Source organism: Ctenopharyngodon idella, chromosome 11, assembly GCF_019924925.1.
Source record: "Ctenopharyngodon idella isolate HZGC_01 chromosome 11, HZGC01, whole genome shotgun sequence".
Taxonomy (NCBI): domain Eukaryota; kingdom Metazoa; phylum Chordata; class Actinopteri; order Cypriniformes; family Xenocyprididae; genus Ctenopharyngodon; species Ctenopharyngodon idella.
This window is the reverse complement of record NC_067230.1, coordinates 3,843,140-3,869,840: the sequence shown is the minus strand read 5'-3', so window position 1 is coordinate 3,869,840 and position 26,701 is coordinate 3,843,140. Positions and strand designations below refer to the sequence as shown.

Genomic DNA, 26,701 nt, shown 5'->3' with positions numbered 1-26,701 from the left:
ATTTAACAGGATGATTGAAAAGAATCAGTTGGTGCACGAATCGGACACCGCTTTTGCGTCTCTGACCATGTGACGATTTCTTCATTTTAAAATAAGGAGTAACGATATCTTTTATGAAATGTAGTTGAGTAAAAAGTACTATCTTATTCTTTGGAATGTAGTGAAGTAAAAGTAAAAGTTGCTCAAAATAAAAATACTCGAGTAAAGTACAGATACTTGAAAAATTCACTTAAGTACAGTAACGAAGTAAAAATACTTCGTTACTGTCCACCACTGATGGTTGTTGTAGCTGTGCTGGAAGTGTAGTTTCTTACACTACTGACTCTGATTATGCAGCAAAAATTGAAGATTCCACCAAAAAATTAAAGACCCTTTCTCAACGATAAAAAACATACCACACTCTAAAAAATGCTGGGTTAAAAACAACCCAAGTTGGGTTGAAAATGGACAAACCCAGTGATTGGGTTAAATGTTTGCCCAACATGCTGGGCAGTTTTATTTAACCCAACTATCCTTTCCATCTAAACTGGTTATATCTCTAGTAGTGAATGTTTTATGAGCAGTAGGATAATCATATTCATCCACACAGAGCTGAAGCACAACCAAAACAATGTTCTTCCACAAAAATGAATGCAGTTTTGTTTTTTACATTGTGTTAAAAGTTACATCGTGTATCAATAAGTTAAAACAGTTTTATTTTTGAATGTTCTCTGAACGTTCAAAATGTTTTTATTTTTTTTATTTTTTAATGTCTTTTCTTGGTGAAAACATGAAGAGAACATTCCATTTGATCATTCTTCCAACATTATGGGAATGTTACTTTTGAATGTTCTCTGAACGTTCTGAAACAAGTAGTAAGGTTAGATGAACACCCAACTAAATGTTTCATGAACAATGTATAAATAACATTTTGATGCTAATGTTCTGAGAACATTATTAAATACCAGCTTACTTTTAACAAATGTTCTATTAACCTTACAAGAATTCTTTATTAACCCTTAAAGGGGTCACGAACTGCGTTGTTTTATTGTTTAAAAATAAAAGGCATTTTTCCTACACTGATTTTAGCCCTCTGATTTGAACGCTCTGTTTTAAGGGGTGTGTCTGCTGTGAGACTTTAGTGTAAACGCCCACTGCTGTGATTGGCTAACATCTTTGCAATATGAAATAGCTAAGTATTACTCTCTCGAAAACTTTAGCATGTTTTTACTATTACAGCTCTCAAGGTTAACTAATCATGAAAAGTGTTGATTATAGCATTACATTTCGATCTATGGCATTATATTTAGATCGTGGCATGAAAGGTTGCAGTGATAAACATTGTAGCCGATCACAGCCATGTTGTTGAGAGCATGAAAGCAGTGATCTCGTCATTGCAACTTAATTTCTGCACACTAACGAATGCTTTCATCATTACTAACAGTGCAAACGCGATCTAACTAAGAGATTCGTTGAAAAAAAGGGGGTTTTGGCGTGAGTCCAGAACTCAGTTACTGATAAACTTGCGCTGTTTGATTGATAGCTCCAGCGATTGTAAAGGGAGTGTTCTTTGATCGCTTTCTATATATAATTTAATCATCGTTTAAATAACAGATTATTTTCATCCTACTAAGAGAAACAACATGAAGTTGACCGTTTAATCACTGGTTTGATTTACTGACAGACAAAGAACATCTGACTGTACATGAATCATTACATATCAGATCAGGCTTTAGAATGAACAGTTACTTACATGTTGTTGCATTACTGTCGAGTCCATATCGTAAAAGTCTGTTTGCAAAGCCATTCACATTGTTGGAAATAAATAACCATATTCCTAGCATTAGAAACATTTTGTCACAGACACAGCGCATGTCATCACCAGAATATTAATCACTCACACCTGCAGCTCATCAGCACCCTCATCACCAGCAGCACAAAAGGCTCACGTTCTCACTCAGTCACTGTCCGGTCTCGTTTGCACATGGTACTCACCACTCTGCTTACCTCAAGGACTCCTCCGAAGATACTTACCTGTCTCCTGTGTGTTCCCTCGACTCCTCGTTGTCTCCTCGTCTCCCGTGAGTTCATCTGTGTCTGCTCAAGCTCAAAGTCTGTCATCCGTCTGCCAATCCTGCAAAACCAAGACAAGTATCAGTTCCTCATCAATACCTGCCAACGCATTAACCTGTCTTCACTCACCTGCACTCTGTCAGCATTCTGGTTGCTCAATAAACTCTAATACCTGTATTCCTGTGTCGCTGTCCCCTTCTGTACACGTAACACATTTGAAAGGTAATGTTATTTTTGTCCTGTATCGCTTTTCAGTCCTCGTCATCTCACTAACACACCAGTGGGCGGGGCTAACACTGCAGTGATGAAGTAGGTTGATTTCTTCTGCGGAGGCAGAGTTTCACCTATCTATTCCAGGATCAGTCGCTCGCTGGGCATGGTGTCAATAAAAGCTTTTATTGGACTAACAAGGAAGTTTTCAGTTCTGAAACTTACAGGATATTCTTATAGTATGATGACCTCTTATATATCAAAAGCTCAAGGAAAAGTTGATTTCTCAAGCCCCTTTAAAGTTCTGAGAACGTTCCCTGTTAGCTGCATACACACTGAAGGATGATGTGAATCCATCTGCAGAACAATCCAAGATGATAGACAGGAGTCATACACAGTTAAACTTAAAATGTCAAGCAAGTCCAAGACGGTAATTCAACAACATAAGTCGGCAGAATTAGTCGACACACAATAAATCTAAATAACAATGAAGATCACTTGGTATGGCAGGTTGAATTGGCAATACTTCAAACAGATCGTAGAATGATACTGTAGGGAACAGGAACTGGAAGTGCACGAAAATAGGGCATGTGACTGTGGTTAATACTCTGGTGATGGCGCCTTCTGGTGGCCGGAGGAATGTACATTCTTTTGTTTTAGTCACATGGTCAAGAAAAGGACAAATGATCTAGTTTTGAGTTAGTTACACAGTTAAGTGCATCCAATAAGGCCACATTCAAGCAATGCCCTCTCACATATTTTGAATATTTTAACTGCACTTATTTCTGCCATTGGCGTAATAGATGAGAATGACATATCAATGACAAGACATTTCAGCAATCCTAGAAAAAGAACCAATGAAACAATAATTACTGCAGACCCAGTGAAATGATATTCTGCATTTGGCTTGAATAAAACTCGACTCAACATGTTTCTGTGCACCAGAATCAGTAATAATCTGACATTATTACTAGACAGTCTACGTGGTTGCATTGATTTGAGGCTGTAAACAGACGCATGATCCACTGAACCTCAGCACCTGCTCCATGACTCCTTATGATTACATTTCTTGTCTTTTGAATATCTGTGTTTGTTTACATTCCTCATTTGCATTGACTGGGCTGAAGTCTTATCCTGATTGGTCGGTGAGCTAAGCATGGAGTGACAGCAGGCAAATACAGTCAAATGAGGTATCTGTCAAATCGGAGCAAAAGATATGGACAAAAAAGGGCATATTTTACTTCGTGCCTTACTACGGACAAAGAGAATCCCGGACTTGTTCACTTGTCTCTAGACTAAACACAACAGTTTTCATCTCGAGAGAATCATCTCTAAAAAATCACCCTTTGGACTTCAAGGTAACTTTTCAAACTTATAATTAAAGTTGCTTTAACAATAGTTGTTATTAAAACTACTTTACATTGAGCTAAAAACAGAATAAAACATTCAGTGGCCAAAAGTGATACCTGGTCTATTGACATCTAAACATTTTATTCAAATATTATATGTGTTATAGATATAAATGTGTTAAAGATTTTGTCAACATATTGTGTAGTTGTGCTTGGAGTCAATAGTTTTATTTGAGATAATAATGCAATGAAACCTCATTTTTGGCCACATGCAAAAACAAGAGAGAACCAACCAAATATTAATAACTGATTATGTTGTATTAAATGTTTGCTTCTTCCTGTCAGCTTTTTGTTTTTTTGCAATTTGTTTTTTGCATATTAAAATAAAATGTATAGCTGTAGTTTGCCTTTTTTGCCAAATGATTTTGTCAGATAAACAACTTAACCAAGTTTAGTGTTTTGTTTTTCCCTCATATTTAAATATTTAATATATATTGTCATATTTTGATGGTTTCATTGAACTTGTAGGTCATTAAAAACAAATATTCCCTTTCCGACGTCACTTTTGGACACTCTGTAAGTGTGCAAAATACTGTCAATAATTTCTTAAATATTGAAAGGAACCTATAATGATACTGAATGAAAGCTTTAGCCCAATGTACTGTTTTCTCTCTGGTGTTTCAGTCCAGTGTCACTGTTGAATCATGCAGCACACATTCAGAGCCGTCACACACTCTCCAGGGATACTCATCTGGAGAATCGAGGTAGGTTTTGAGTCTATCAGCAGTAATTAGTGAAAAAATAGTTTATTGATACATAATCTATTGAAGAAACATTGGACTGAAATGCTTGTTTGTTTGCTGCTGTTGCTTTGTTCACTGATTTGAACATCTACTGAACAAGTATCAAGACATTTTTACATTCCTACTCAATAACAGCTTGCAATGTGCTGCTTGCATATATAATGAATGAGAATATAAGCCAGCTATTGTATTAATGATTGGATGTAGGGTATATGTGAAACTTACAACTGTAAGTGTGAAGATGTTTTAAAATAATTACATTGAGTTTTTGATATTCTTCATTGTTGCAGCTCCTCTCTTTCCAGTCTGTCAGTAACGCTCTATTTAGTTTCTATGAAGCCCCTCCTTCTGAAAAGCACAATGTGCTCTGATTGGTCGGCTGGAGCAGTGTGTTGTGATTGGTCAAGCTCTTCGAGAGTGTTTGGGAAATATCCTGCCTCTTACCATAACCGGCAGTTTCAACCATAGTAAAAAAATTTGGACGCCAATGTACACAAAGAAACCATCTTTAGGAAAAAAACTTATTTGTTTAGTTTGTCTCACATCCCATTACATTACATGGAGAGGGCGGGGTTTATGACCTATACTGGGACCAACCACCTGGGGGCGATAGAGACGCTTTGGCTTCACTTTTCAGGACTTTTGCGGAACGCTTGATTTCAACAGACTACTAACTAACTCAACCCGGCCCCGCCCCTTTTTGCGTATGCCTTGGGCAGGAATTATTTAAATAATTATTTATATTAAATATCAGGCTTCTTTCCTTACTCTGGATTTCTTCTCTGCTATTCTTGTGAAATGCAGTATATAAAACTTAATATTTACAATATTGAATGCAAGTGAATACCAATTTGGGGAGTAACTTTTGTATTGTATTAGTCATCTGATCACATACGATTTTGGTCAGGTTGACAAAGTTTTCTAATAAATTTCACACTGTCACTGATTTTTATCTAGAAAATGGATCTTGTATTGGTCCCGGAAAAAGTTCACGGACAGTTTTATGAAAGCGACTGCTATTTACTGCTCTCAGTAAGTATACTCTTCCTGAAACCTCCAAATTATGTTGAAAACATTGAAAGCATAGAACACAATTACATGTTATTTTCTGTTGGTGCTTATAGACATCATATTGCCACTTATTCAGAAACTCAGCTGCAGCTTTATGTTTTACATCCCATGTCTTATATGCAGACACGCAAAGGTGGCAGATCTGCATACTATGACATTCATTATTGGATTGGTTCCATGTCTACAATGGACGAACAAGGAGCCGCTGCTGTCTATGCCATTCAGCTGGATGAATTCCTGGGCTCCTCACCTGTGCAGTACCGTGAGGTTCAGCACCACGAGTCCAGCATCTTCTGTGGATATTTCAAACAGGGCATCATGTAAGCATCTGAAACACCAGTCCATATCTCATTTGGTCAAGTAAGGTTATTTCTTTGAACACCGTTACTGACAGTCGTCATTTTGACTGTGTGAGATTCTCCAGCTTTGTTGTTGTTAAGCAACCGAAGCGTGAGCCATTAAAGCTCCGCCCTCTTCTGGAAAGGAGGCCGGGAGCAGCAGCTCATTTGCATTTAAAGGGACACACCCAAATAGGGGCAAATTTGACAAGCTATAATAAATGATCTGTGGGGTATTTTGAGCTGAAACGTCACAGACACATTTTGGGGACACCAGAGACTTACATTATATCCATTATAGGTACCCTTTAAGATGACAGAAAGCCACAAATATGTCTTTATGTTCCTTAGTTATAAGTCAGGAGGGGTGTCGTCAGGAATGAACCATGTGGAGACAAACACTTACAACGTTCAAAGACTGCTGCATGTGAAAGGAAAAAGAAAAGTGACCGGCACAGAGGTGAGGAAACTGTCTTCTAGTTCCACAGGTAGCCTACCAAAATGGTTTCTTCATGTCACTGATTACCCTGAGTGTTTATAACCTCACAACCTTTTGTCTCATCTTGAATGTATCTGTCAAAGTGTCAAAATGCTTGTGAATCTCCATCAGGAAGCTTTTCTCTAGATAATTAATATTATCATTTGAAATCAATCCAGTGATGTACAAAAAGTGCAGAAAGAAGTGAAATTATTCAGGCTATAATTCTCAGGCTATAAATGATTAAATGTTGTGCCCAATTTGCAGGTGGAAATTAGCTGGAACAGCTTTGACACTGGGAGTGTCTTTCTGTTGGATCTGGGCAAGACCATTATCCAGTGGAACGGCCCTGAAAGCAACAGACAAGAACGTCTGAAGGTTGGCATCTTTTATATATGAGCAATATCACACGAGTAGCCGTGCGATATGGCTGTATATCAGCACAGCTGTGATTCGGCCATAGGCACGAGGCCGCAGGCAATCACAGCGTGCTGATATACAGCCACAGGGCTCCAGACTGCGCCTAAAACGGTCGCATTTGCGACTAAAAATATTAATTTGCGAGTGATATTTTTACTGAGGTCGCCATTGGCGACCATATAAATTCACACGTTATGACTGTAAAATTTGCATGTTATTTGCGTGTTCCGTGACCAGTAGCCTATCACATCATTTGCTGTGTTGACATAATTAAATGAGATGCTGCATGTGAATGTTTCACTGAGTTAGAGCGCTGAAATATGAACAGGACAGGTAGGGAAAAATTTCACACACCAAACAGACGCCAAAGAACTAGAGCTGATGAAACCCGACTGTGTTGTTGCCTTTCGTCGCGTGCGTCAGTGCAAAACAGCTGCACTTGAACACATCGTTCTGCTCCTGCGTAAAGGAGACAACTGCCTAATTCTTCATATGAATTCGTCTATATTCGTCATTCAAAAGGGGAAACCGGCTCTGCAGACTGCAGATACACACACAATGCATCGCGTGTTTACCGTTTCGAATATCAATCATGCTGATCACTTTAATTATTTCACTCCGCTCATGCTCATCAGATCAATTTAAGGTCATTAAAAGTCTTCAGTGCCTTAAACAGTATAACAAGAGTATAAACGATCATTTTAAGGCGTCTTATATTTTGTGGATGGAAAAACAAATCGCGATACTCCCTAACGTGATTATTATTAATTTCATTAAATAAATGTGAGCGCTGCATGTTTTAAAGTCAACAGATGGCGCTGTTGCGCGTTCTTCAGAGCAGCTCGCAATCAATGATTAGCGCACATTTGTCAACCGATTGATTATCAACTAATGCTGATCAATTATCACAAAGTTTACTTTATATTATTTATAATATATTTTGTTGTAAACGGTTGTAGCATCGTAATTTTTTAATCCTCATCTGAACTTGAATGAGCAGCAAAAGTAAAGCACAGACATTTCAAAATAAGAGTCTCGCTGTATTTCAAAGTAATCAAAGTCAAGCAGTATGTATATCAATTGCCCCTGTTTGTTATTTGGTTACACAAACCAAATTTAATATATTTATATATTTATTTCCATATATTTATATTTATTTTCATTTGATTCAAAGTAAACTGTTGTAGCTTCAGGAAGGAAGGACTAAGAACATTATTTGACACATATTATTCAATATAAAGATTTTACTAGCATCAGGGTTATTATAGTTAACTAAAACCATTAAAAACATTTTTTATTGCTTGAAATAAATGTTAATACTAAAATAAAAATCTATACAAACTAAACAGACATGTTTAAAAACAACAAAAAATAAAACTAAAAACAAAAAAAAAAAATTAAAACTTAACAAAAAAATGAAAGCAGAAAATATAAAAATCTCAACAGATTCAAAATATTAACAAAAACTATAATAGTATTAAGTGAAAATAGTGACATTCATTTCCCAGAAAAGTCACAAGATGAAAAAGCTGACACTGTAAAGGGGACATATATAAACACAACAGGATAACTAAAAGTATGTGATTTAAAATTTTAAGTTCATTGTTGTGTGGCTCTTAAAAAAATTATTTGGCGCCTGTTTTTCCCCCTATAGGAGCCAATGGCTCCTTAATGAATTTTTTTTTGTTTGGAGCCCGGATCCATATCGCACGGCTACTCGTGTGATATTGTGTTTATACAACAGTTTGACGACATGAGTGTGTATGTAAATAAGAACAACAAAGGAATGTCTTTAAAAACCCTCTTTTGTGAAGAAATACTTCCTTTCGCCCTGGATTCAAATCTCAAGTTGACATTTTCATAGTCCAGCCCAAGCCTTCGTTACTAATTCTAAAACATCACTTTAGAACTAGTGACAAAGGAACTTTGAGTCACTTCATTGAAACTCACTGTAATATGTAGAGTATTATGAGAGAGAGATCACCTGAGCGAGTGTATTACCTGCATCTAGCTGATATTCTTCAGATCAATCTTATATTCATAATCACAAATCAGTTTGAATGTCTGCTGAGGAAAGCAATATCTTTGTCTTTGTCCTTTTAACATTTAACATTCCTTTTAACAGCGCTAATCAATGCATTTGTCAGTTGCATCTCGTAAGATGTTGTTTAAAGTAAAATCGTCCTTGTTTCCTTGTTTCAGTCCATTTCAATATAAAAGTCTTTGCGACTGACTCACTCACACATAAAGACAGTCTTTGCTGCCATCTCATGGCGTATTAATGTAATTTTCACTGAAGTCGAAATCACTGATGGACTCTTTCTCAATACCAAAAAATATGGCATGTTATTTATATAAAATATTATTTATTGAACAATAATATTTAAATTAAGAACAATAGCCATTATAACAGTATAAGAAGTAAAAAAGAAAATAAACACAAGCAAACAGTTTAGTCAAATGTACAAAAGCAGTGCTCTAGTTAGTACAGGATTTAATTTAAATGTAAATATAAAGTTATGAAACTTAATATAGTCCTTAAGCTAAATCTATTAGCTCTGAAACAAGTATCACTAAGACCAAAAATTGCCCGTCTGATACACCCAAAACGAATTATACCTCATGTTTAACCACTATCTAAATAAGAGCCCGCAGCAAATTCCCGAAGGACTGGCCAAGATGAAGCTGTTCTCTGACGGTTGCTGATGGCCTGGAGCTCACGTCTCCGAAAGCGTCTAAACAAATTTTCAAATAGGCGCTATGTTTACATAAACAATCGCATATCTGAGATCTAAACAACTATATTCTCACCTTAAAACTACATTCCATTACAAAATAACAGTAGTATCTATAAAAATATGGTGGGTTTGCTCGTCCACCATGGCGCTCGCTGTGAGGATGCTGACAGTGGAGTAATTCAAACGGTGAAACGGTTACAGTGGCGATATCGGTAGAATATCGCATGGCTGGAAAGACCTCTCAGCCAATCAGATTCAAACTGTTATATATATATATGTACAAAGAGAGAGAGAGAGAGAGAGAGAGAGCATGTATGTAACGTCATGCTGTTTATTGTTGACTGTAGGGCATGATGTTGGCCAAGGACATCAGGGACCGTGAGAGAGGGGGTCGGGCAGAAATTGGGGTGATTGAGGGAGATGCAGAGGCAAAATCGCCTTTGTTAATGGAAGTTATGGTGAGCATTATGGGTGAACGGCCCTCTACACTGCCCAGCGGGACGCCTGATGAAATATCTGACCAGGAGCAAATGACAAAGCTCACCCTCTATCAGTAAGTGCCGTCAGCTCTACTGTGTCCTTCTGTCAACTGTTTGTATTACACAAAATATCATTCATCACTTGACTGATTAATTGGCTCACCTAATGTTTACTGGGTCTGCTAGTCCTTACCTAATCTAACAAATCTCAAACTTTGAAGTGTGTCAGATGCGAATGGATCTATGAAGATCACAGAGATCGCAACCGGTCCACTAACACAAGACATGCTGAATCACGATGTAAGTACACACTAGATCTACACTGGCAACAGTTCTTCTAATTCTCCTAATTGATGGAATGTGTAGATTTTCATTTCTTAAACAACCACGTAGGAAGACACGTCATATTCCAGGATGACAATGCCAAGATTCATCAGGCTTAAACTGTGAAAGAATGTTTGGGAGGAGCATGAAGAATCATTTTCACACATGAATTGGCACCTCTTAATTTCATTGAAAGTCTTTGGGATGTGCTGGAGGAGACTTTACAGAGTGCTCACCTCTTGCATTGTCACTACAAGATCTTGCCCAAAAACTGATGAAAATAACATCACAACATTTATTTCCATCAAGAGGTGCATCATGGTCAAGATCTTCATGCTTCCTCCTAACCATTCTTTCACAATTTGATCCTGATGAATCTTGACATTGTCATTACAAACATTTGACTGACAGTACTTTACGCAACCCTAACATTTATTTATTTAGTTATTTATTTATTTTTATTTTTTGAGGACTGTTACATTTTGGACCAGGGGGGAATGTCAATATTTGTGTGGAAGGGGAAGACAGCCAACAAAGCAGAGAGGCAAGCAGCAATGACCAGGGCTCTGGTGAGTTTCTTTTCATTTGAGAAAAGTGAATTTCCCTCTATTAATAAAGTGCTTAATGACCTGCATGTGCACTGAGGTTTAATCAGCAATCAGCTGCTGCCCACCTTACAAGGTTGAACTGCCTTCACTGGACACCACTTTCTTCAATGTATGAAAAGTCATTTGTGTTCAAAGTTTTGACAAAAAGTACCATAATAGTAACAGTTTAGAAAACCTTGCAGGGATTGAACCTACAACCTTTTTGCTTACCAACCTAAATGCTTGCAAACAAATGATTCATAATTAATCTGATTTTAAATGTTTAAAAAATGTGCAAACTCTACGGAAGAATAATAATAAAAAAATAAAACCATCTCAAGATTAAAGTCACTATATAACTCGTTAAATTTTGAGAAAAAAAAAATCGAATACAATGTCTAGAATAAAATCATTAAATTTTGAGAATAAAGTCATTGTGTTTCGAGAAAAAACTTGTTAAATTTTGAGAAAAAAGTCAAAATAAAATAACACGCATTCGATCAGTGTTCATTGCTGATAGAGTTCGATCACTTAGTCAAGCTACGTTTTAGGATTTCTTTCAATAACGATTCTCGATTCCAACTTTTGCCATACTTTTATGTGTATTTGTTTGTTCAAGCGCAAGAACAGGTCTATTCGTGTGCTCTCTGTGCACGCTATGGATGAAGCGTCATATGCCTCACACCAGATGCGGCGCGTCTCAAGTTCAGGGTGGCAGTCCAAAACAGTGAATCTAATCACCATACAGGCAAAAACTTCACTTCAAGAATGAAAAAAGTGGCGTCGATGTGTTTACTGTTAAAAATGGAAACAGAAAGGACAATCTATATTATATCTCTACATAAGCACAGACTTTATTAAATAGCCTGGACAGAAAGATACATTTCTATACACACTCGTCCAGCCTAGGGTGAAGTCATTATGCTTATCTGCACATAGTATGGGTTATTAATAAGGTGTCTACAGAATTTGATCTTTTAATAATAAGTATTTTTCACGTTAAGCGTTTTAGAATGTCCCGTTTTCTTGCGAGTAGGCCTACATCATGCAAATTGTACTTTTTTTTGTTTTTTCTTCTAAAAAGACCAGCCACTTGCAAATTCTCTTTAAAGTTCTTCAAAATGAAGAACATTATCACTGTCATCATAATAAGACTTGGATTAATTATCAGATTACTAATAGGTTAAACTTTATTTCAATAGTCTACTTTAGACATTTTACTAACTATGAGTAACTTTGCAACTACATGTCAACTAACTCTCATTACAGTATTAGTAGACTGTTAGGTTAGGGTTCAGGTTAGTAGAATAAGTTGACATGTAGTTGCAAATTTGCTCATAGTCAGTAGAATGTTTGTTGGAAGCATCAAAATAAAGTGTTAGCAGATATTAAGCAGACAGTCTACTAATACTACTAATAGTTGCAAAGATACTTATAGTTAGTAGAATGTCTAAAGTGGACCAAATTAAATGTTACCTATTAATGTGATTGATTCTACAGGAGTTCATTAAACTGAAGGGTTATCCACTCAGTACTAAAGTGGAGTCTCTCAGTGATGGAGGGGAATCGGCTCTCTTTAAACAACTCTTCAAGAGCTGGACTGTCAGAGAGCAGACAGCAGGTCTGGGCCGGACACACACTGTCGGGAGAATCGGTATGTGTTTCAGCTGCCTTCATGTGTGTTCCTGCATATACTTACTTTCAGAGGTATGATTTTGTTTCATTGTTTTTTAAAACCTCAGTTCGATTCAGCTTCTATTTGTAACCTTCACTGATAAAAATGATTCTGTGGTGAAGTAAATACTACAGAAAAAACAAATGCAATTTCTACATGAAAAAGTTAGTTCAGGCAAGAATAAAAATTAAAAGTAAATAAAATTAAGTTAAAATTAAAATTAAACTACTCAACTTTTCTGATACTGGTGTTCCCATCATGCACTGGGCCTTGAATAATTAACGAGGTTGATTTTTCACTGTTTTCCAGCTGTATACACTGTTTTATCATTGCTTTTGTTGTTAGGTTTAGTAATTAGCCATTTTGTGACATTTGGAGTTAATTTTCTACTCAAAATGACACATTCACACTCCATCGAATGTTACCATCACTGTGTATTGTGTTCCAAGTATTGAGGTCTCTGTGTTCAGGTGCCGCGTTACTTCTATTATAACAATATCTATTGTTTTATTTACTTGGATGTTTCTAAGTAAAGCACACACTTCAAAAGCATGGTTTAATTCAGTGTTATATTGTTTGAGTAAAAAGTATTGCAAAGGAAACTTCAACTAAATAGAAATGACTCAACCTTTTACTGGCCAAGTTAAAAATTACCTATTTTCTTTGTTAATTTTACTTAACTTAGTTAAGTAAAGTGTACTTAATTTCCATACGTGAAATTTACTTGAAAAATATGTGTGCAAAAACTTGACAAAGTTAAGGAATAAAACATAATAAAACATTAAAAAAAGTAATCGCAACTTGAGAATCGCAATCTTGCAATTCTGACTTGTGTTTTTTCTCTCTCAGAAACTCGCAACTGCGAGAAAAAAAATCAAAATTGTTAGATAAAAAGTTAAATTTAAATTTTTTTATTCCATAGAAGTTCCCTAAGTTATTAAACAGCTAGATTAGGAAGCAAGCTAGAGAAGTGTTACGGTTAGCGAAGAGGAGAGGATCTAATTACAGCAATAATTTACAAAGGAAATACACAAAGGGATGACGTGAACCAAACAAGAAACTTAAATCCAAACAGGAAGAAGATGATAATAATCCAAACAGGGAAGGGGACAATAATTCAAATAAGGAACAGAAATGCAACAGCTTTATAAACATACATGTAAAGACGACGAGCGACCCAAGACAAATACACCGGATAACCACAGGCTAACAAGGAACAGGTGTGAGTAATGAACCGCCACGGAAACAAACATGAGTAACTATAGAAACAAAGGCAAACAGGAACAAACCACAGGAAGTGAACAAAGAGAACAATGGAAATGGAAAATGCACTTCAAATTAAAAGTCCTAGAACACAGAACACATAAAACACAAGAGAAATTGTGACGAGAAGAGGAGAAATGCAGAAAAGATGACAGAAGGGTTTTTTGCCAATCAGATGTCATTTATTCCACTTCAAAAACACGGTTTTCTAAGGAACACATTATAGAAAACTAAGGCTGTTTTGAGAGTTTTTGGAAGCAAAAAACAAAACATATGGTTACACTTTATTTTAAGGTGACTTAGTTACATTGTACTTCTCAAATATACTGAGTAATAATAATTAACTACATGCACTTACTATAGAGTTACGGTTAGGGCTAGAGTTTGGTTTATGGTTAGTTACTTGTATATATGCATAATTTACTGTTATTAGTAAGCACATGTACTAACATGTAACTACGTCACCTTAAAAAGAAAGTGTTATCAAACGTATTGCCATTAATGTTAGTACTAATATATGGTCACTTCAGTTGAAAGTTACACTGCTAAAAATGATGTTTTTCCTCAGTATTCTTATTTTTCAGCACAAATATCTAAACATTCTTAAATCAAGATACATTTACTGGAAAAGAAAAATCACTAAAGATATTAGGCCTTGTTTTCTGACAGATTTATCAGAAAGAAGTGAATATTTGCTTAAAACAAGAACAAATATCAGTAACACTTTATTTTAGGGTCTTTTAACTAGTTGCTTATTAGCATGCATATTAATAGAATATTGGCTGTTTATTAGTAATTATTAAGTACATATTAATGCCTTATTCTGCATGACCTTATTCTACATTCCTAATCCTACCCAATACCTAAACTTAACAACTAACTTACTAACTATTAATAAGCAGTAAATTAGGCGTTTATTGAAGGAAAAGTCGTAATTAATAGTGAATACATGTTCCCTATACTAAAGTGTTACCCAAATATCTGCCAATGGGGTCAGAAAAATAACTTAATTCAAAGGGAAAACAATGTTATTTTTCTGAGCCCATTGGCAGATATTTGTTCTTGATTTAGGAATGTTTAGATATTCATACTGGAAAACAAGACAAAAATACTGAGTAAAACAGTCACACAGTGTACCAAATTTATTTTGTAGAGGAGTGTGAAAATATGTTGAGATCATTGTGAAAGTTGTTTGTGTTTATGGTAGACCAGGCTACATGTAGCTGTGAGGTTAATTTCAGATTAATATGGTCCATAAGCTTTTCTGTATCTTCTCATTAATTAGCTGATGTCCCTCAAGAGAAATTTGATGCCACTAGGATGCATGTGATGCCCGACGTTGCTGCGCAAGAGCGTATGGTGGATGATGGCAGTGGACAAAAGCAGGTAAGGAAGAGCTGAACTGCAAACATATCTAGGATTATGCAATCAGAACATGAGATAATGGATATGCTTGAGAATAGAGTCATCGTCAGCTCTTCTCCATCCTCAGGTGTGGCGCATTGAGAATTTGGAGATGGTGGAGGTGAATCCTGAAATGCATGGATACTTCTATGGAGGCGATTGCTATCTAATTCTCTACAGCTATGATGTTAACGGCAGGAAGAGCTACATTCTTTACATGTGGAAGGTAAAGTAACATTTCCTTTATAGAACAGACACAAAGTTTTAAGTTAACCCCTTACACCCTGTGTACACCCTTACACCTTAAACTTGCAGTTGTGAGTTTATCTCGCAATTCTGACTTTATAACTCGCAATTCTGACTTTATATCACGCAATTTTGTTTATCTCACATTTCAGACTTTATAACTCACAATTCTGACTTTATATCTCGCAATTCTGACTTTATAACACGCAATTACGAGTTTATATCCTGCAATTCAGACTTTTTCTCAGAATTGCAAGATATAGACTTATAATTGCAAGAAATTCTGACTTTTCTCTCAATTCTGACTTTTTTCTCTCAATTCTGAACTTTTCTTGCAATTGTGAGTTTATATCTCATAATTCTGACTACAAAAACAAGGTATCATCAAGTACATGGTCTCATTTGATAGGAAATTAAAAAAAAAAAAAGAAAGATTTTGATCATGTTTGGAGGTTCTTATGCTACATCACTGCTGAGAAAACCCCAGAAAATGTATTGATTTATTTTGTTATTATTCATGCTTGACATGATGACTATTAGAAAATATATATGGAAGGTCATAAAATCAAGTTTGGGCTTATTCACAATCATGTCAACTGCATCTAAAGCAAATTTTGTGTTGATACCTCAAAAGCAATCAAAGTTATGGCATCTGGAACCATTGGTTCACACAAGTTGCACATAATGACGAAAGTAATCGTATCATTCTTTCCTCAAAGGGCCGTCATGCTTCTCAGGATGAAATTACTGCCTGTGCATATCAGGCTGTGACTTTGGACCAGCAATATGGTGGTGAGCCTGTTCAAGTGAGAGTCTCCATGGGAAAGGAGCCGCGCCACTTCATGGCCATTTTCAAGGGCAAACTGGTGATCTTTGAGGTACTGTAGCAAACCACTTGCTCTATTTAAAGAGAGATTTTAAAAAGACATTACATAAGCGATCAGGCTGTCATAATTCAAGCATTAATTGCACTAAATGGAGATAATCTAGAGATAATAGTTCTGTGCTCAAGGTCACATTTTGTATTCATGTTATAATCAAGATTCGCCAGCTGACTTTTAATGATTAATTTGCTGCAGAAGTGGTTCAACTTTTAATCCCATTGCAATGACACAACCCAACCAACTTTATTTCTTGCTCGCTTTTTTTGTTCGCTTGCTATTCTACTTTAGTTTTAAATTTAAACGCCCAAAAGAGCAACATCATTTTAAATAAATGTGATTCATGTGCTCTAAAAAGTCTTGACTTTTCCAACAAAGTCTTCTAAATCTCCAACATAACTGAACATTAAACACTAAGAAACACGTTTTTGCTTTTAAAAACACAAGATGCCTATCCAAAGACTAGATGCGTGACCCAGAATGAACGATAAAGAGACTTTTAATTAACATGAAGAGCAATAATCACTGCACACATTAAACATTGATCGTATCTACTATTAAACTATTTTCATACCTATAAATCTTATTTCAAATTCATATGAAATACATGACTAATATGTGTGTAATATATCAAAACAAAACAACTTCAGTTATTCTGTTTATATGTTAACTGGAACTCTCCTGCCATTTAGCTTTAAAATGAATCGCAAGGATTCGCAACCCTGGGTCACATGACCATAAATGATAAAATTAGTCCCTTGAAGAGACCATCACATAACGGACGTGTGGAAGGGCCTTTCATGAAGGATTCAGTTGTTCACTTTTGTTTGGAACACACCCACAAAATGGCGTCCACTTCCCAAAGTGCCCTTCAAGGGCGCGAAAACAAAGTTTGGAATTCGCCCTTACTCTCCAGTTCAATGTCCTGTTTCAGTTGTCAACAAAAAGGATGAATGTAGTCCCGACTGTGGTATCTGTCAAGAGTTATTACACAGCAAAAAAACACATGAGACAGGAGTTCTCACACACATTAGCCTACATCAGAACACAATACTTTTCAAAATAGTAGTCAACAATATAATTCACTTATGAACACAACAGACACAAAATAAATCTTTTCATTAACGTAATGAAATTAAAGTACCCTGTGGTGAAAATCAAGTTTTTAATGTTGTTTATATGTCTATGTGGTGTTTCTAAAATGCTTTAAGACAAACCATGCGCAAAGTCAACACCATTGCTGAGTATTCTCTCCTTAAAACTGCAGTGAACCAAAGGCAGTCTCAAAAACGCGGTTTGAAATCTTCTTTGTTTTCTACGTCACAAATATGTTGTAACCAATCACATCAACGTGTGGCGGGCTTTAGCATATCATTAACTATGCCGCAAAGCAGCGGAGTCTCAAGAGAAGCCAGGTTATCCTGGAATATTTTTCTGTTGTTATGAAAAATCAGGTACATTTAGCAATATAGCGTGTGAATTATGTATGTGGTGTATATTACAATTTTATGATTAACTATATGCCTTCTAAATTGTTCTAAGGATACTGATTTCTAATCATATTAATTACCGCTATGTGTCCGACGTTGTAGAGAGCGATACATAAAAATTCTGATACATCGACTTGTCGAGTCTGTATAATTCACTCTTCCTCTTCTTCTGAATCAGTTTCTGGTTCAAACATATATGGCTGAATAAACCAGTATTTCCACTAGCCATTATCAGGCGTTTACTACAGTAAAGTTGTCCGAGTGGATCAGATAATCTGAGCTGGTGTGACTGAGTGGAGGCGGGGCTAATTTGCATATTCATTGATCCGTGTACTAAATGAAGGAAGGGTGTAGAGTTACATTCAAGCTATTTTAAAGCATGAATAAATGATTTTTACAGGAAAAAACATTTAAATATGTCATTCTGGTGATCAAAGATGAGTTTTAAGGGATAAAATTATTTACTACAGGGGGACTTTAACATTTTTGAGTATAGATCTGAACTTAATTGGTCGTAATTGATGAATTCTTTGAATACTCTTTTTAAAGAAGACACTTCAAAAAATGATGCAAAGCACTTTAAAAAATGAAAGTGTGAACATTATAAAAGTTTAGGTTTACTGTAAAGCAAATGTACTGAACTAAACTTTTTTTTATTTTATACAAAATACATTTCAATCATGACAACTCTGGATAGTTTTAGAGTGCTATTGAATATGGCAATATTAATATATTTGGTCTTGGCAGACTAGATCTGCTACTACACTGCTGCTGTTGATTATTGCTGCTGCTGCAGAGCAAGTATGGACTTGCTACTGCTAATAGATACACAAACACACTGCTGTGAGCATGTAAGATATGCTGCTGGTGCATAAATAGACATACGTAAATCCCATAGCAGATCTAGGCAGGTGGAGCTGGGGAGGAGGAGGGTTTCAAAGGAACTCTGATAGCGCTGCAAGACTAGCTTACAGAAAACAGTGAACCAGACTATTTAAATGTTGAGCAAGCATTCTCATTGGCTGCTGGATCAGCAGAGGCCGATCAGCTTGTGCCATATGGTAATGATGTGATTGCTTGCAGATTGCATGTAAAGGACCGATCAGCCTGTGCCCTCATGACTGAACTAGATATATTATAGGTTATAAAAGGTATAATTAAAAGGTTTTAAAGTACCGTTTCCATGATAACACAATGGCCAATTTCAAAACCACAATGTTTACTAATATATGTGATGGGGAAAAAAAGGCAATGGGGCAAAGTGCTGCTACCGGGAACCTGACAGTCAAAATGTTCAAGAATTATAATGCTTAGGCTGATTTTAATTGCGTAAAATGAACAATCAGCAAAAATCACTTTGTGTAATGTTATATAATCACCATTCAACATACTTACTCCAATGAGATTATGCTTATTTTGGATACCTCAACATCCTTTAGCATGCAAATAGCATTATCGGTCAAAGGCATCCATTCGAACATGTATAAATTCCAGGTTTGTAAAATTGCTGTTGTCTTCTTAATGAAGTTTTGTTTCCATAACTAGGGAGGGACTTCCAGAAAGAGTGCCCAAGAGCCAGAGCCCCCTGTCCGCCTGTTTCAGATCTGTGGCTCACACCCAACCAATTCAAAAGCAATAGAGGTTCCAGCTCTGGTAGCCTCTCTCAACTCCAATGATGTCTTTCTTTTGAAAAGCCAGTATGGCGTCTACCTGTGGTATGGCAAAGTATGTAGACTTTCTATAGAAGTTGAATAAATTATGAGCATGACACGATAGTATTTTAATGGAAAAACACTCAGCAGCTGTCGAAAGTCCAGCACTACTCTTCTCATAATGGACATTATTGGGAAAGCAGTACTAACCTCTCTATATACTTACTCTTCATAACCTCTCAGGGCTCCAGTGGTGATGAAAGAGCCATGGCGAAAGAGGTGAGCTCCTTTATTGGCCGAGGATCGTCTGAGGAAATTATGGCTGAGGGACAGGAGCCGAATGAGTTTTGGGAAATTTTAGGTGGAAAAACATCATACGCAAGTGACAGAAGGTATACTGAACAAAGAATACCTATTTTTTTGTGTTGATAGATTCAATGGGAAATTAACTGTTGATGTCACTTCTTCTCAAAGATTACAGATGGTTACTTCAGATCATCAACCACGCCTTTTTGAATGCTCCAATAAGACGGGCCAGTTTATTGCGACTGAGGTAACCCAGTTTGCACAGGATGATCTGAGAGAGGATGACGTAATGCTTTTGGACACGTGGGATCAGGTAGAGCCACACAGATTGAACTAAAACTATACTCTGTTAATCTGTTATGAAATATAAGGTTTGGTGGCTATAGGCCTTGATATACTCATGGTAAAGTTCTTTTTTTTTTCTTCACTTAGGGGTAAAAAGAAATTTGCATATACTGTTAGTGAACATCCCGACGCATTTAGCTGAATATGTAAATATGTGCTGCGCACTTTCCTCTCAATAACAAAAATAAACACACAACAAAAATGAGAAAACAGCAGTTCAGAAAGCATCTGATCATAGCGATGTTGATGTTTGCAGCAGCTCTGCAATTCAGACTCTAGTCACGTCACGTTTATTATTTATACAGCACTTTATACAATAGATTGCTTAAAAGCAGCAGCTTTACAGTATTAAAAATGAAAAACAGTCAGTTTCGCTTTCTATTAGAATTACAGCTTCAGTTTCTACTATAAAGCGTTTCTCGCGTCTGACCTCGATGGACTAAGCAGGAGAAATTAACCAGAGAATATTTATACCTTAAAGAAGGCGGGTCCTCAGAGCCACACCCACCTATTACATCTTCACCACAGACCAATGGTAGTCCGAAGGTGTTTACCAGCTGAAGCGAACTTTTCCGGCAAGCTGTTTCAAACTCCAGAAACGAACTCCAAAAAAACTTTGTTTTGGCCTGATTTTGTTTGAAATGATGTCACACCAATTCGTTTTTTAATTTCGCTTGAAGTATATTGAGGCCTTAAAGGGTTAGTACACCAAAAATGAAAATTCTGTTGTTAATTACTCACACTTATGTCATTGCAAACCCGTAAGATGTTCTTTCAAATCCAAGAGCTTTCAGTACCTTCACTGGGAGTAGTGCAATTTACACATTCAAGGTCCAGAACAATAGGAAAGACATCATTAAATGAATCCATGTGACTCCAGTGGTTTAACTTCAGTTTTATGAAGTGCTTTGTTTGTGCAAAAAAACATAATTTAACACTTTATTTTTGAAAATATTGACCCGCAATCCAGTAGGGGGAGCACTATGACGCATGCGTGTTTTGTTGACTCAAGACTGGAAGTTGTTCCATGAACGTGCTTTGGAAAATATTATTTTGTAAATATAGAGGTAAATTATGTTTTTTTTTTGCGCAAACAAAGCACTTGCATTGCTTCATAAAACTGAGATTAAACCATTGGAATCACATGGATTACCTTAATTATGTCTTTCCTATCGTTCTGGACCTTGAATGTGTAAATTGTGTTGCTCCCAATGAAGGGACTGAAAGCTCTCGGATTTCATCCAAAATATCTTAATGTGTGTTCTGAAGATGAACGAAGGTCTTACGGGTGTGGAACGACATGAGGGTGAGTAATTAATGACAGAATTTTCATTTTTGGGAGAACTAACCCTTTAAGGGTGATGTCCCCAAAATAGTACTAATAGTATCCTAACATCTTGATAATAACAATATAGCAGCTGTCATAACAATAAAAGATTTGATCTTTAAACACTTTTAAAACCCTAGAGTCCTTACTTCAGCATTTGGCTCTTCTAGGTATTTCTGTGGATAGGAAATGAGGCAAATGATGTGGAGCGTCGGGAATCTGTGACAACTTGCCAGGAATACCTGCGGACTCATCCTGGATCCCGAGACCCCGACACTCCTATAATGATTGTGAAGCAGGGCTTTGAGCCCCCTACCTTTACTGGTTGGTTCACTGCCTGGGACCCTACAAAATGGAGTGTAGGTTTGATTTTAATTGAATTAACATACTGAAGTTTACAAGCATACTAAGTAAGGAGTCATTTTCTGCAGATGAACAAGCTCTAACTCGCATACTGCATTTATTCTTGTATTAGGGTGGCAAAACCTATGAGCAGCTGAAGGAGGAGTTAGGAGAGATTACATTGCCAGCTAAAGTTGAATCTGTATGATCTTGTATACCTTAGTATATAACAAACTTTTCAGTAGATATTTGCCTTATTTGCATAAAAAAAATTGCGTAATCTGTTAATTTCCCCTGACAGCAATCCTCTGGTGTAGAGAACAAAAGCATCTCACAATATCCACCAGAAATGCTGATTAACAAACTGGCTGGAGAACTACCGGAAGATGTGGACCCCACGCAGAGAGAGGTGTGCTTTATTATATCTCCGTTTTAGTTTTCAGGAGCTTGAACAGACATTCAGGTAACACTAGTTGGTGCTATTGAAAAAATAGCGTTAAAAAATTGCCTTTTCTAGTATTCTCTAGGATTCAGTTGTGGTTTTTTAATAAGAGGTTCAATAATAGTTCAAAAGTTTTCAGTACATATCCTAGTGACAAAGATGAATTACTGATATTAAGAAGAGGATCTATGACCTCTGGAAGCATCTCTTTTAGTACCTTAGTCGGTATAGGGTCTAATATACATGTTGTTGATTTAGATGATTTAACGAGTTTAGACAATTCTTCCTCTCCTATAGCAGTGAATGAATGGAATTTTTCCTCAGGGGCACTACAATGAACTGTCTGACGCGATACTGTAGTAGACGGTTGCAAAACCTCTAGTTTTGTTTTCTTCCAGCTGCGCTCCATTTTTCTGACTGCTCTCTTAAGAACCCGAATGTGCTCGTTGTACCACGGCGTTGGACTAGTTTCCTTAATCTTCTTTAAACGCAGAGGAGCAACTGAGTCTAATGTGCTGGAAAAGAGAGAGTCAATCATTTCTGTTGCAACATTGAGTTCTTCTAAGTTATCTGGTATGCTAAAGAGATGAAACTAATCAGGAAGATTATTTATAAAGCAATCTTTAGTGGTAGAAGTGACAGTTCTACCATATTTGTGGCAGGGTGGTGGTTTTGCAGCTTTGGCTAAATGAAGTATACACGAGACTAGATAATGATCTGAGATGTCATCGCTCTGCTGCAGAATTTCAACGGCATCAAAATCGATTCCATATGACAATATTAGATAAAGTATGATTACGACGATGAGTGGGTCCTGACACATGTTGTCTAAGTCCAATAGATTGTCTGTAAATGCCAATCTCAATGCGTCTTTTTCATCATCTACATGGATATTAAAATCACCAACAATTAGGACTTTATCTGCAGCCAGTATTAACTCCGATAGAAAATCAGCAAAATCTTTGATAAAGTCTGTATGGTGTCGTGGGGGCCTGTATACAGCAGCCAGCTCAAATGTCAAGTGGGATTTATCACTTACACTACATAAAGCACCATCACTTCGAAGGAATTATTTTTGAAAGACTTCTGAGTTATACTGAAGATATTACTATAAATAACAGTAACAACTCCCCATTTGTCTTTCAGATGAGGCTCGTGTTTATAACAGTAACCTTGAGGCGTGGACTCATTTAAAGTAATGTAATCGTCTGGTTTTAGCCAGGTTTCTGTCAAACACAGCACATCTAGGTTATGATCTGTGATCATATAATTTGCAATAAGTGTTTTAAAAGAAAGGGATCTAATATTCAGCAACCCGAGCTTTCTAATTTGTTCATCTGATATCTGTTTTTATTTGTTGAACATCAATTAAATTTTTACCCTTAAATGGGTTTGGGAGTTTTTTGTATTTACTAATTCGGGAAACAGACAGTCTCTATGTGATGATATCTATGTGTTGGGATTTATCTTACTTCTGTGATGTGAGTTTCTTCCTGCAGACAGACTGGCTAAACCTGATTATTTGGCTAAACAAGATTATTTTTCTGACCCCACTGACAGATATTTGTTAGGTCCAACTTTATATTAGGTGGCCTTAAGTACTATGTATTTACATTTAAATTAATAATTTGATGCAATACACTTATTGTGTACATACATGTTTTACATTGTACTTATATTTTAAAATACATGCATGTAATTACATCTGTAATTAATTTCTGTAATTACATTTATAATTACATTGTTGACCCATCCCTTACACCTTTACCCACCCTTAAACCTAACCATACCACCAAACCCGTCCCTAACCTTACCTGTATCCACTTCAATAGCAGCAAAAGTGTTTGCAATATAATATGAACATATGTACATTGTACTTATGTTTTTTTGATGTAAGTACATAGTAGTGAAGGCCACCTAATATAAAGTGGGACCATTTGTTCATTTTAAGCACAAACTCACTTCATTTTGATGCATTTTTCAGAAAACAAGGCCTTATATCTGAAGTCATTTTGCTTCTTCAGTAAATGTGTCTTGATTTAAGAATGTTTAGATATTTGTGCTGGAAAACAAGACAAAATTTATTACCTGCATTCAGATTTAGCATTTTCCTTCAGGTCAGTCCTATGTTCATAATAACAAATCTGTTTAAGTGTCTGATGTATTATCTTGTCCTTTTAACAGTTAAGGGGTTTTCCCGTGAAAGCGCTAGTCAAAGCATTTGTCAGTTGCGTCTTGTTCCGTGTTTACAACACTTCAGTCTTTTCAATGTAAAAGTCTTCGCTACTGACTGACACACTCATAAAGACAGTCTTTGCCGCCATCTAATGCCGTAATAATGTAACTTCTGTTGCTGTTCGCGGTCAGGGACTATTTTTTCCGGCAGAAGGAAGGCTTTTAGTGAAACTTTACTTAATGAAAGTTGCATTGATACATAGTTTTGGCTTTAATATTTGTATTGTGTGGTAACCGTTTTATAAAAGCAATAAGGTACATGAGGCTAGTGCTGTATCGTGAATAAGTCACAGCTGAAGGGGTTGCAGGCACTAACAACACCCTTCAGCCGTGACTTATTCACGTTACACACAGCCTCTCGTACCTTATTGCTTACGTATATCACTACCATATGGACGTTACTATCTGACTGATAAAAGAATACTTCCTAAAGTGTAACATTGAAACAAGTGTTTTATGCTTTGAAACAATATTCATTGTTAAAAGTGCTATACAAATAAACTTAGATTGAATTGAATTTCCAAGAAATTTGACATATGGAATCTATATAACTCTTCCTGACAAAAGGATTCAAGCCAATTAAATATTTTAGGCATGACTATTGATTAATTGACTTAATTGATCCTGCTAGGTTCAGTGTAAATGAAGGTTGGTGCACATGAAAACCAGGACGTTGTTCAATTTTTGTTCAATTTGTTTTTCTTGCGGTTTTCTGTCATGAATCATTTAAGCAAATACCTTATTATGTAACCAATTTAGCCAGTTTAAAAGTGTAATGATGGGTCGGCAGAGCGGGGATCCATTCGCAAGCTTTATTAAGAACAGTATTTACACAGGTAGACAGGGGCAAAGGCAGGAACATAAACAAGGACAGGCAATGGTCGAGGCAGGCGGCAGACAAACAGAATCAGGGTACAGGCAAGGATCAGGGCAGGCAGCAAACAATCACGGTCCAGGAAACAGGCAAAGATCAGGGCAGGCAGCAGAGAATCACAAAGAATAAACAATCCAACCGGAAACCAGGAAACAGTCCACAAGAAAACGCTCAGTAATGATCACAACAGCAAATCAAGACTTCGCCATGAGGTGGTGTGTGTGTAAGTCCTTTATAGTCCAGGTAGTGTGCTAAGCTGTATGTGGCAACTGGTGATTGGTGTGGAGTGTGCATGTGATTGGCAAGGAGGATTATGGGAAATGGAGTCCAGGAACTGACAGGAACAGACAGTGATTGTGACAAAAAGCTTGTCGTATTTGCTTTGCTTGGTTTTTATTGTGTTCCACCCATGTCTTGATTGCTCAAAAAATCATATTTTCTTTAAATAATGTAAATATACAATATTTATTCTGCCAAATGCAAAAATCTACACAGAACTTCACTTTACAGTTACCATGCATACTATGGAAAGTGATGCGGCACACTGTGCTGTTTAATGCAGTGGTGCTTTTTATGCAGTGTTTTTTTTCCTTCTGTAAATGTTATGCATTTATAAATTTATGTGATTGTTTCTATTTCACAAAACAGATTGTCATAAAACCAAGCAATTTGCTTTGAATAAATGCGTGCCAACCCAAAGGAGTGCAGCAGGGAAAGAGAGATACATTTGACTAAAATTTTTGAATAAATTTTAATAAAAGTGTGTTCCTAATTTGTTTAGAGCAGTGTGTGTGTGTGTGTGTGCGTGCGTGTGTGTGTGTGTGTTCCTGCATATAACATTCTTATCACCTCATACACATTAAAACTGTTATTATTAATATTTTCGTGCTCAAATCACCTTCATTTTCTGTCTCTTTTTAAATGTTATTCTAGAAACATCTCTTTGACCAGGATTTCCAGACCATATTTGGAATGTCGAAAGAAGAATTTGACAGTTTGCCTCAATGGAAAAAGAAGACCATTAAGAAGGAAAAAGGACTGTTTTGAAAGCCGTATATATGTTTTGTTGGTGCTGCTAGTGGGAGCAGGGAACTGAGACACATTTAGCTTTCCCATTTAAAGAGAAAAGTTAATTTAAATCTTTTGTCATAATTGATATTACTAATTGTGTAATAGTCAATATTTTCCAGAGACAATGAGCATATCACAGTTTAATTTTTGCTGTTTTTGGATGTAAGCAAAATAAAATATGTATATTTACAGTTTTCCTATCTTGTTCTTCCTTCAAGTGATCCTTAATATATAAGCTCCAACAACTTTTAAAATATTCAATAATATTTTCTAAAATATTGCAACTCTACAATTTTAAA

At 36.3% G+C, this 26,701-nt stretch overlaps 1 protein-coding gene across 1 annotated transcript in view; it reads left to right on the top strand.

Annotated features, from left to right (window-relative positions):
* Positions 1-26,596, top strand: part of avil (advillin) — a 32,613-nt gene extending 6,017 nt beyond the window's left edge. The window contains exons 4-24 of the mRNA XM_051912564.1: positions 3,390-3,620; positions 4,140-4,187; positions 4,296-4,375; positions 5,372-5,446; positions 5,609-5,805; positions 6,175-6,283; positions 6,569-6,679; positions 9,807-10,012; positions 10,160-10,238; positions 10,733-10,831; positions 12,350-12,503; positions 15,073-15,173; positions 15,280-15,417; positions 16,157-16,315; positions 19,354-19,533; positions 19,704-19,852; positions 19,935-20,079; positions 21,609-21,797; positions 21,914-21,982; positions 22,082-22,189; positions 26,265-26,596. Of these exons, the coding sequence (XP_051768524.1) occupies positions 4,316-4,375; positions 5,372-5,446; positions 5,609-5,805; positions 6,175-6,283; positions 6,569-6,679; positions 9,807-10,012; positions 10,160-10,238; positions 10,733-10,831; positions 12,350-12,503; positions 15,073-15,173; positions 15,280-15,417; positions 16,157-16,315; positions 19,354-19,533; positions 19,704-19,852; positions 19,935-20,079; positions 21,609-21,797; positions 21,914-21,982; positions 22,082-22,189; positions 26,265-26,378 (2,442 nt within the window). The 5' untranslated portion in view covers positions 3,390-3,620; positions 4,140-4,187; positions 4,296-4,315 and the 3' untranslated portion in view covers positions 26,379-26,596. The remainder of the gene's footprint in view (positions 1-3,389; positions 3,621-4,139; positions 4,188-4,295; positions 4,376-5,371; positions 5,447-5,608; positions 5,806-6,174; positions 6,284-6,568; positions 6,680-9,806; positions 10,013-10,159; positions 10,239-10,732; positions 10,832-12,349; positions 12,504-15,072; positions 15,174-15,279; positions 15,418-16,156; positions 16,316-19,353; positions 19,534-19,703; positions 19,853-19,934; positions 20,080-21,608; positions 21,798-21,913; positions 21,983-22,081; positions 22,190-26,264) is intronic.
* Positions 26,597-26,701: the final 105 nt, after the last annotated feature.